Source organism: Dipteris shenzhenensis, chromosome 21 (genome assembly GCF_047967505.1).
Source record: "Dipteris shenzhenensis isolate YYH24624 ecotype China chromosome 21, Dip_SZ_1.0, whole genome shotgun sequence".
Classification (NCBI taxonomy): domain Eukaryota; kingdom Viridiplantae; phylum Streptophyta; class Polypodiopsida; order Gleicheniales; family Dipteridaceae; genus Dipteris; species Dipteris shenzhenensis.
Window position 1 is genome coordinate 9,336,101 of NC_141616.1, and position 11,668 is coordinate 9,347,768.

At 41.7% G+C, this 11,668-nt stretch overlaps 1 protein-coding gene across 1 annotated transcript; it reads right to left on the reverse strand.

The window, feature by feature from the left end:
- Nucleotides 1-2,256: 2,256 nt before the first annotated feature.
- LOC147888466 (uncharacterized) lies at nucleotides 2,257-5,480 on the reverse strand. The gene is made up of 6 exons (XM_087392166.1): nucleotides 4,519-5,480; nucleotides 3,698-4,346; nucleotides 3,516-3,594; nucleotides 2,785-3,321; nucleotides 2,623-2,691; nucleotides 2,257-2,492 (listed from the first exon to the last, which is right to left on the reverse strand). The coding sequence occupies exons 2-6, from the start codon at nucleotides 4,106-4,108 to the stop codon at nucleotides 2,425-2,427; spliced, it is 1,164 nt and encodes a 387-aa protein (XP_087248292.1). The 5' UTR covers nucleotides 4,109-4,346; nucleotides 4,519-5,480; the 3' UTR covers nucleotides 2,257-2,424.
- Nucleotides 5,481-11,668: the final 6,188 nt, after the last annotated feature.

The following is an 11,668-nucleotide window of genomic DNA, read 5'->3' on the forward strand; positions in this document are numbered from 1 at the left end:
CTACACATCATTGTCATAAGCATGCCAAAAGCACAAGTGCATGAGATGACCATAGCACAAAGCATGGCATCCACACACAAAGCATTAAGGCACATGGAAGAACAAAGCATCATGCATGAAGCTACACAAGGAAGAAGATTGCAGATTGAAGAACCAGGAGGTCAACTACACGGCATCGTCATCAAGCCATGAGCCAAATGGTAACATCAATGGAATGTATTGAGAAACAAAAACCCTTGCCAACCTTGCCAATATTTTGTAAAACAAGCCTGACCACCTAAGAGTAGCAATGAAAGCACCCAAGGGAGATATTGACATGTAAAAACCACACTTGACCACCTTAAGTAGCAATGCATGCACTAAGGGGAGGTGATGGAATGTAACTCACCTCTGACCACCTTGCAGTAGCCAAAGGATTATGGCACCAAGGATTGTCATTGTGTGCGTCTTCACCTTCTCCTCGATGTATAGAACGAAAATTCATGACATAAAAAATTTCCATTAATTGGACCCCAATTGCATGCCTATGTGGAAAACACATTTTTTTAATTTTGAGATTTGACATCTATGCTTCACCTTTACTATTGTGCAACCAATCCACGAGGTGACCTGGAGAGTAGGTTGCTCATCTACTCTAAACGCTGAGGGGCTTGAGGAGATCTCTTAGAGGATACACCGATCGTTGAGGGAGATGTTCGATGCCTAGTAGGTCATTTCCCCCCGCCCCCCACTCTCCATGTGAGAGAAAAACTCTGTTCTACTATGCTTCGGTTCCTTCTCCGTGGAGACAAACGTGCTGCTCGTGTTTGGTCTAGGAGCTAAGAACACTCGGCCTTGAGATGAGTATCCCTGAGCCAACTTGGCCACGAGCGCCAAAGGTTCTGTGTGCGACTTTGTATATTCCGTTAATAGGATCACAGCTCTCCGGTACGGTACTTAGTTATGCCTCGAATAACAGTAGATATCTACTGACTCGTCGTGTCTGGCTCATCATTTGGCTCGATTTTAGCCACTCTCAGGACTGGCATTGCAATTTTGGACGACATCTTGAAAACATCGAATAAAAACGATGCGAGGAGACAAAGCATGGGCAATACAGATTTGGCTCTAATTAGCTGTAATATAGAATTAGAGGCAGTCTTTTGAGAATGGAGTTGTTTGTAAGCCCATCGCTGGTACGTGGGAATTTTGTAGTCATCATTACTTTAGGATTTTCGATGACTCAGGAAATCCCTGGGAGAGAAGGAAGGACCGCCCACTATGACTTAGGAACTCCCCCGCGATTGGGAGAGAAACTTGCGATAGATTTTCCCGCCCAGTCAAATATCAGGATAGATATACGCAGGGTGCCCTTGTCGTTTGTGACAAAAGCCCCACAACCTGCCAACCCTCCCCACCATCAAAGGCACCGGTGCAATGAGACACTCTGGCAGCCCCCGTTAAAGATGACGCAGCTCCACCCCGTTAAAGACGATGCTGCTGCCTCTAACGGAGCCAACGAGCCGTTATACCTGTGCGCTGTGAGCCACAGGAGCCTGTTCGCCTGCAAGCCAGCCCCGCCGCCCCAGCCCTAGCTGAAGCTCCAGGCCCAGCTAAACCTCTGCAGCCACTCAGCTCCAGCCAGAGCTCTCGGGTGACAGGCATTTCTGTTCATCAGCCCCTTCGCTCCTTTTTCTACCTCCCTCCCAGTTTAGAGGCATGAAATTCGTGTTGATAAGCCCCTCAAACCCCATGATAAGCCCCCCACAATCCAAAAACATGATCAGAATATGAGCCTCCATAGTCCAAATTATCTTTCGGGATTTCTAACTCCTAAAGCCATTACTTTGAAACCCATGATGATAAATATTTAAACACCTTTATCTTTCAAATTGTATGTGAAGCAACACAATGTAAAACATGAAACAACATACCAAGCAAATGAAATCATGTCTGTCAAGACATGGTCCCCAAAAATTAAGAGAAGGCATGGGGCCTCAATAGCACTTACAAAAAGATAGGCACTTAACAATACAAAGGGTAGTTGCTTTTAAAAAATAGCCTTCTAATTTACAATATCCCCCACCAAGAGGACACCCCAAAAGAAAACATAAGCGAAGAGCCATGACCAAATATCTGCAAGGGACGGTGTCATGACTTCTCTACATGTTTCTCTAATGTTTATTGCATTGTCAACCTTTTCTCTCGAGATGGTAATGGAAAAGACTTCTCTACATGTTTCTCTAATGTTTATTGCATTGTCAACCTTTTCTCTCGAGATGGTAATGGAAAACTAGACTTTTGGGAATTTGAAGTCTTCCTCTTCTTTGTAATCATTGCCTCAATAAATGGTTTTGCACGATGTAATGTATTTCCAAAGCCATCATTGATAGGTTGCAATTCACATATTGGATATCGTAATTGCATTGCCATGGTTGCCTTGATCTATTTCATCAAGCCAAGTAGCTGAGATGACAACCTCATAAGATGAGGTCGCAAATGTGTGTCCTCTTCTACACACCAACATCAGAACATGAGGTTGTGGAGATTGCACGGCATGGATTAAAATCATCTATCGTGAGATAGTAATCTCATTCTTATACAATTTATCGTTGCACATGAAGTTTGTCTGACAGTACTCACCATCATCGCGTTGCACATTTTGGCATCGTACCAGATGTTGCTCCTCTTCATTTGTATGGCCATCAATGTCTGCAAGAGTTAAAAAATGACAAGCCCATCCATTCAAATATTTCATGGGTGTTACATGACACCTTAGAAAATAAGTGAAAGCATTTTACTCACCAAGACAATCAGAGGGTTCTATTATTGACTCCTTTGGCTTCTCCAAAATATGTACTCTCTTTGAGATTATAGTGTGGACCTCAGTGCCATTGAGCATCATTACTTTCACTTGATGCTTGCATAAATTGCCATTCATTGCCCAATGGCAATTACAACTTGACCATTCATAATTTGCATGATAGATTGTATACCACACTTTTTGTTGACTCATGCTCTGGACCTTTGCAAGCTCGTGATCATCATCAATAAATATCACAAATCGATCATGAATAGATTTGGCACGCTCGATGGAGGAAAGCACTATTTTTCGAAAATTGAAATTCTTCTTGAATCTAGCTTCTTTGAGTGTATCTTGATACCAATAGTAAGAGTGAACCACTGACATGAGCTTGTGTATTAGCCAATCCACACGATGACCATGGATAGTCTTACGATCAATCAAGAACCTTGATTTAAGGATGCCATGATATGACTCGATACTCCCATTAGTATCTTGGTTAGCATGGTATAGTGTCCGAGTGGCCCGTACCCACATGCCTGCATGGATACTACATGTATGAAAGAGTTACAGTGGAAAAAAGTATACAAACAATAAAGCATACCAATTTTTTATCGCCATTGTTCATTGAAGTAAGATAGAAAGGCTGCTTCTTACTTATACTTTTGAAAGAGAGAGTCTACTAGAAGTGAGGCATCCTTGCTTCTCTTTGTAGCATTCTTGAGGCCCCTACCTTGCATGTTCATGATAAGCCCCAAATCCCTAAACTTGTCTGCTCTTGTCTGAGAATCTTGCACCTTCTTCACCAAGTTCTTTAGCCAGCATTACCTCACATGCCAAATGCAAAGGTAAATTGGGAGCCCAAATATTTTCCTACATGTAACATTGTTAATAATTAAAAGGCCAAATGACAACATAATCGATGAATGTAGCATCCATTGCTAAGATGTTGTTTTTCCCATACTTATCAAGCATTTGAAGTTGCCATTCCGTTTGAATTCCAAGAAGAAATGGTTGTCCTCTGCTTTTGTCATACTCCTGGTAAATGAATGTATGCCTTGGATTCTCTAACACCCAAGTGTGAACACTACAAGCATCATTTGTAGATGCCTTGAAACAAATGGTCTCCAACTTTGTGGCAATGTTAAGAATATCTCGCAAGGTGAGAAAGGCATCTCTACCTAGAGGCTTATTTGGATGTTCTTCAGCATTCTTCTGCACTATAGTTATATGATGCTGAAGAACTTGTGGAGGTGTCGAGCCATTGCGCAACAAGTTAGTGATCCATCTCTTAATTTCAACGAAAAACCAAGGAGAAAGTACCATATTACAGGGATGTGCTTCTCCATTTTAATGGATGCCATAGCAAATATTGTCTTCCTTATCTACATGATTGGGTTCAATGTACCTAACACAAGCAATTGTCGGCCATAAGTAAAGGCGCGACACATAGAAATGGCACTGGCATCCAACCAAATGTCTTCCCCCTTCAACATTGGGCTGCTTCGTGTGCTCCTCCAGTTCTTCTTTTCATGAATCGGTTGGACCAAATGAACACCAGCACCTATCAAGGAATCAAATAAGTGCTATTAGCATAACACAAAACTAGATTTAATACTGAAAAAGTATTCCAGGTACTTAGTATCGTAAGACAGTGTCCCAAGCAATGCTTAGCATATCTAAATGAATCCTGGCATCCTTGCGCATTAATGATTGATTGAATTAGCGAAGCATACCATGTCATTTCAATCCATGAGTCCGCATTAGGTTGCACCAAAGACCCATGCTTCCGTTTGCGGCTAGATCGAATCTTGAAGTTAGTTGGTGCACTTTGCAAATTGTTCTCTCCATCAATAAAGTCGGAAACTCTATCCCAATGAATGTACGCATCGTGCAACACATCGTACATTGATTGTGGATCAACCCTTACTTTCCAATCTAAAGAGCCACTATTGAATTGACCAGTAGGAGGACACTGAACATGTATTCGATGATTGCCTCTTGAGCTCGTATCACGTTTGCCAGTATTCGCATGCATATTTTCTGCTTCAAATGAAAAGGAACCTTCCATGGAGCTATAACGAAGACTCAAACATAAGAATTATTGGAAAAAGCATGCCAATACTCAAGAACGTGAAGGGGAAGGATTCATGAAAGGAATCTGGCTTACTTGCGAATGATTCTGTAGCTTCCAGTGGGAGTGGGAGTGGTAGCAGAAGTCCAGTTGAGAGCTGAGTTGGGTCTGCGAAAGGCTCTCAAATGTTCGCTGAGCGCAGAGTTGGGAGGGTTAGCTACTAGGAGGACGCTGGAAGGAGCACGGGCTCGACTGGATGACTGAGCACAGAGCTGGGAGGGTCCGCTGGGAGATATACGCCTGGTGGTCCTGCTCGGCTGCAAGGAGGATGGCGAAGTGGTCGTCCTGCTAGGCGTCAAGGAGGATCACCTCCCTGGTAGTTGCAATTACAGCCCCGGGCTGTAGCTAGAGGATGCGAGACTGTAGCAGGTAGGTGGTAAGCTCTAAGCTCAGCACGTGGCTATAACGGCACTGGCTCGCTCCGTTAGAGAGCATCAACAGCGCAACGGCTCAAAGGCTCAACGTTGGGATGCCAGGGACGAAGTCGCCGGTGAGGTAAGGGCTACGATGGTGGGGGGGTTGGCAGGTCGTGGGCACCCCGCGTATATCTATCCTGAGCCATATTTTACTCCGTGTTTCTTGGAGGGCATAATGACCGCCCTAGTTTTCCACAGATTCTGCTCTAGACCAGTTCGCTATTTTGTTTCCTAGTTCATGTACCTATAAGTTACATAGCGTATTTAGTTTTTTGGCATCATCATGCTGTTATGTATATGCGAGATACACAGCAAGCCTTAGTTGCAGCTGAGGCCAAAATTGCGCAGGTCTTAGATCTTGTGTTTACGTGAGATACGCCTTGACCTTGGACCTACAATTTCAAGGGCTTACATTCTACTATATGGACGGTTGCGAGCTACTATATATATTTTGCATTATGCTAGATCTTTGCCATTCATGCCTGATATGGATATGCAAAGTGGTTTAAGTTCCTTTACAACTCTCTTGCATTACGTTTGAAAGTACTTGTAAACTACCTATTGGATTGACTGACGTAGCACGAGTCCATAGTTGGGTCTAGTACTGCCAAGGACCACTTATTTCTTGCAAAATTTCTGCACCTTGTAGCAATATGTTATGCACTTTCTCCCACTCATAAAGGAGTGCTATGCTTGCATTGGCCATTAAAAAAATGGTTGAAAAACTCTTGATCGTGAAGGATCTACAACTTTACAAAAAGTATCTATACTTCAATTGGATACACATCTACTAGAACTAGCATGCAAATTGAAGCATTTTCTCCTAGTTTGATTCTATGGGACCTATATGGTATGCTCCTAACTAGGTTTTTGTTAGAAAGGTTTTATGGATGCTAATACACATGCCCTTGCCTTCCTGGTTAATGTGTACACGGTTAATGGAATATATAACAGTCCTTGAATTACTCGAAATGATACAACCGCATAGGCTTGAGACTATGAGAAGGATATGTCGATAATTAAGGGAATGATGACGACCCATAAGAAATCACTATGACACTTCATTGGATGATGACCTATAAGAAATCGCTATGACACATCATTGGATTTTATCTAAGGTATTAGTCCGACCCAATCCATTGTGATGGGCGAACTACTACCCTCACTTGGATTGTGTGTCGGACCTGCAAAAATGCGGTCAGTGGGAAACACACACACATCCCCTCGGGGATCCTTGTAAGATCCCCTTGGTCATTATGTTCTTTGGGTGATGGATGGATGCCTACTTCACTGAAATCTTCTAATTCCCTAGGCATGCTTTGGGCAAAAAGGATGAATGGGCATACTACATATAGAAATGCTTTGAGAAATATGTAGATTATTGTTACATAAATTTTTTGTTTGAGGTAAGTCATATAGCAAGGGATAGATGCAGCTAGTGTGCCCCCATAACTTGGATTGGTCTTGGCATTTTCCACCTAACTGGGATTGATACTTATAAAACTAGTATCCGATTGATGATTATCTACGGAGCTAATGCTTGGACCACTTTTGCAAAACATTATGAAGCATTGAAGACAATGTAGAGCCAGGACTCGGACTGGATTTGAAAATTGGATTTGATTGGGATCCTCGATTTCAATGGGGAGATGCTCTCCTTAAGAAATAGTGAAGGTGATGAATATGAATTGTTCTTCCCATGTGATGGATGGACATGATAGTGAAATCCAATGGAAGGTGACTAGTAGTAGATGTTAAAGTGGCAAGTTGTTGAGCACTTACCTTGGTTTCTTTCTAGACTTGCACATGGGGTACCAATGGGCCTTACATGGAACATTGATTTCACCCCACCAAAAACATTAATTGGACCAATATTTGGCCCAAGCAGACATTGAAGGCACAAAGGACATCCCTCCCAAAAGTCGAATCCCTCCCAAGGATACCCGTGGATTATACTATTGGCCTAAGGCTTAACCGATGGAACGAGGGATATGCTAAGGGAGTTATGGTGATATAATCCTCAAACCCGAAGTTAGTTTGGGATACTACCAAAATTGAAAAGGTAGAAGCCTAGGTGGTTGGCATGAAACTAGAATAGAGGGGAAATACCCTAAGTATTGGAAGCGTGGATCCGCGTGAGAGATCATTAACTGATTATATTAGCAACAAAGATGCATGGGGAAATGCCCCATTTCATGCATTCAATAGACCAACCAAGTGGTCCAGTTGCACTATGGTACACTGAAATGGATAAGTAGTACCAAAGGCAGTACCCATTGGAGTTGGGAAGCTCACACCAAGCTTAACTGAGAGTGCTCTCTCCTCCTCGATCCCTTGCACAACTGACCGGCAAAAATATTCAATGATGATGAGCCTGTGGATGGATGCTTGGCTAAGACTTACGCACTGCTTGCTGGTAAGAGCTCTACATAGGCTGAGTGCTGTGTGGTGAAGCACCGGGACGCTAGTTATTTCCTACGCACCGTCTGCTGCTTGCCTTATGTCCACAAATGAGTTTGAGTCATTCCCAGTTCAAGCTTTGCTAATCGGCTTTATACTTGGTCTACTGGATCATTGCTAGTCCATGCTTTCAAAACTACTTCTGTCTTGCAATGCCCAGGGGAGCTTCCACTACTGCGTACATAAGCTATGTCTCGTAACAAATTTATAAACCTCCATTAGTTGTGCTAGAGGAATAATCTAGGAGCGCGCTACCCAATGTAGTGAGCCACTTCCAACTGCAAGCACCAAAACTACGAGGGCTGATAAGCTGCTCATTAGCCCATGACTCTTTCAACGACCTAGCCAAATGATATTTTCTTTCTGTCATGTTTCGCCTACACACGTCTTTTGCATTTCATTGGAGCCTCTTTCGCATTTTGCATATCTTCTGTCTTGGCTACTTGTGCTTTATGTCATCAAACAAATTGTTGAAATGTCAGTGAACTATATGATTTCTTCTTATTTAGGGCAACCATTTTCTCACCTAGTGCCTGGCAGCGAGCTACTAGCTATGGAAGCACGTAACACTACAGGCATGGGCACGTTGCATGAACTCTTGCCAATATACTCCTCTCATGACCTTGCTTGCCTGGAACTTGTGCGAAGTGACATTGTTGGGTGTAGATTTCGTATGTGAGGCTGGGAGGGTTCCTTAACATTTGAAGGAGGATTTTGTATGCTAGAGCTAGCAGCACTGCTGGAATAAGGAGTTGGGTGTTAGTAAGATATTCGTGGATACTAGCTCCATTGTACTCAACCTCCAATTATAGAACATGTACGTGCTAATCTGAGGTTGCATGCACTATACTAGCCCTTCACTCGATCTGCAGACGAGTGGATCATCGTTTATGCGGTTGGACGAGCTAGTTATATAATTTTTGCAGCTCTACGTAATATGCCATGCCTCCTATTATGTCGCTACAGAGGATTTAAGCTCCTAATGTGCCGCTACAGAGCACGTATGCTAGTAGCTCATTGTCTCCATTGTCCCTAACTTGCCCGAGACCTGAAGGACTTGCTTCGTCCTGGGCTTATTTCACATGCTGGTGTTGTATGGCGTAACCTCCAATTGCACCTTTTTTTTTTGCCTGTGTGTTTTTATGAAACTGAGGATATTCTCAGGAGCATTGAGGGGACTCGAAATATGGGGGGTTCAACGTGAGAAGGACTGAAGCTCTGAGTCGAGTTTGCCCTCACGGACCTTCCAAGCATCTAGTTCTATTTGATCACACTATACCGAAATGAGGAATGAGATGGTGTGCTCTATGGCTCTCTACACTATCACTGCTCTATGAGATGTTGAAACTACAATGCTTCCATATTATTGGTCCATTTAGTTGGATTTTTAAAAAAAGCTCTCTTGGGACTTGTATATAATGATGACATGATGCAAGAATAAAAAGAGATTTTGAGATTGATGATTTAATAGAGTCTATATTGCATACTTTAAAGGTTAATGATTGAGATTAGTTTGCGTAATTTTTTGCAAACTTGGATTGAAGATTATGAAGTCTTTACAATCCTCTAAATGGGGCAGTCCCCTCTAGTTATCATGATTAGTACCCTTTCAATATATTTGTTTAAGCCTGCCTACTCTCTGGATTTTCCTGCATAGACCCCAAGATTTATGCTTTAAGGGATCTCCTCCCTATCTGTTGATTTGTTTAAGATAACGAGACACAACTAGGAAATGACTAAGATTTCTTACAAAGTCCACATCTCATTGGTCCATTAAGCTTGTGTTAGAAGGATAGATTCCAAGGGAACTTGTGAAGCTTTTTCTTTAGAATTTCAAGTCTTACAATGTTCTGGGAAGCCCTTAATTTTTGCCTTCATAGGAAGAATGCTTTTCTTAAGTTCCTTTTGACAAAATAGCACTTGGGGACCCACTCATGGAAAAATAGAATATATTATTTGGAATTTGGTCTTTTATTATGGTGCAAGGGAATTTCAGACACTATGAGAAAGAGATTATTGGAAGATTTCTTTATGATATTATATAAAGAAATTCCCTTTAAGGGAAAAGGATTTGTACTTTCATGTTTCACTCTTCTTGCTGCTATACTTTATGCCATTCTGTTATCCTTGGTTGGACAAGGATAATCATCCATGAAGATTCCCTTAGGGATGTTGGAAGAGAAAGAGTTTATTGGTCGTGAGATGGTATGGGGATTAAGTAGAGAATCCCATTTCTATGCATGAAATCTCTCTATACTTTGCAGTATCTATACTAAGGATGAATTTATGTGTTAACTAGAGGTATCAGAGCATTTTTTAGGAAGGATGCATTTATGTGTTGGATAGAGGGACTAGAGCATTCTCATTATGAAGATTGGATGGAAATATAGAAATTAAACCCTTAGGATAGGCATATTTGAGCTCCTTAGCTATTAAGCTTTCCAATTATTGGTCTATTGAATTAGAGGCCGAAGTGCCTTGTTTATTAAACTTTTAAATGATTGTTCTTTGTGCGATCTTGAGAAATTACTTATGCCATGGATATTTCTGTTACCCATATAGATTGCACTAAGCTCTATAGGGTTTCCCTTGGCAGATTGTAGATTTGTCACTTTTATGAGGTACCGGGTTTGGTTCCAAGTGAATCATGGGATTGTCTTTGATATACGAGGGGAGTGAAGACATGTTTTACCCTTAGGTTCTATATGATGGTTTCTATGCATCAATTTGGGTTCTTGTTTGTAGGCCTATTATGATTCAATGTCATGATTGGTCAATGATTGATCAAAGGACAACAGGGACTTGGATTAGTCTATTTATTCCATTGAGAATCACTCTAACATTTTATAAGCATTTCATGATCTGTCTGAATGCCAACCGTTGATTATTTTTGAACAATAGATTGCCAAGATTTGATAATGCTAATCTAGATAGAGTGATATGGATAAAAACTATGTGCCAGCATTGAAGTCTGGCTACCACAGCTTGAATGAATTGTTCTAACATTCATTTGGTTGTGATGGTGCCAAGTGAGTCGGCATACCTCTCCATTGGATTGGCATTATAAATCTTTGGCATGATTTGATGGACATAAAATACAGCATTGGCAACTTTGAGTAGAACTTTGTGGCAGATTATCTCCATCTATTGTAATATGGGAATGAATTATTTGTTGGAGATTACTTTTGACTCTTTTTTCAGGCATTTTATTAATGTGTGTGAGCATTTATGATGACTCCCAATTTGATACTCTGTTTGAAGGGGTTGAATTTTATTGGATTACTCTCACTTGTTGTTTGAAAAAAGGGCAATGGCATTTGTTTGCATTTGGTTTACTCAAACATTGAAGACTGGTCTAGTAGTGTAGTAGGCTAGATTTTTTATAGGGAAAACACACACACACACACACAAGCATGGGGTGCTTTCAAAGTAAACTCTTTATTTCAAGTGGAATGTGACAAAGAGAGAGAGAGAGAGAGAGAGAGAGATGGAGAAGAAGAGAAGAGGTGGGGGAGAGAGAGGGGAGTGTAGGAGAGGGAAGAGGAATCAAGAGAGAGAGAGAGAGAGAGAGAGAGAGAGAGAGAATATGCTTGCCTTTTTTACACACTCACCAAAATATGCTTGCCAAAAAACTTGACCTTGAGCTTCTTAGTCCTTGGGTTGCTCGGCAAAGGAATCTCTTGCTGCATGTTTAGTGTTCTTCCCCACGGATGTATCAACGTCATCCCCAAGATTTTTATTTGTTACGTTGCAAATCACCTAGGATAGGCTCGGTCGAAGTGTGGGGCTCTTCTATGGCACCCTCATATATTAGTTCTTTGATTGTAGGAGGAGGACAAAGCTTTCTTTAGGAGGAGGAGGGGCATGGGCTATCAA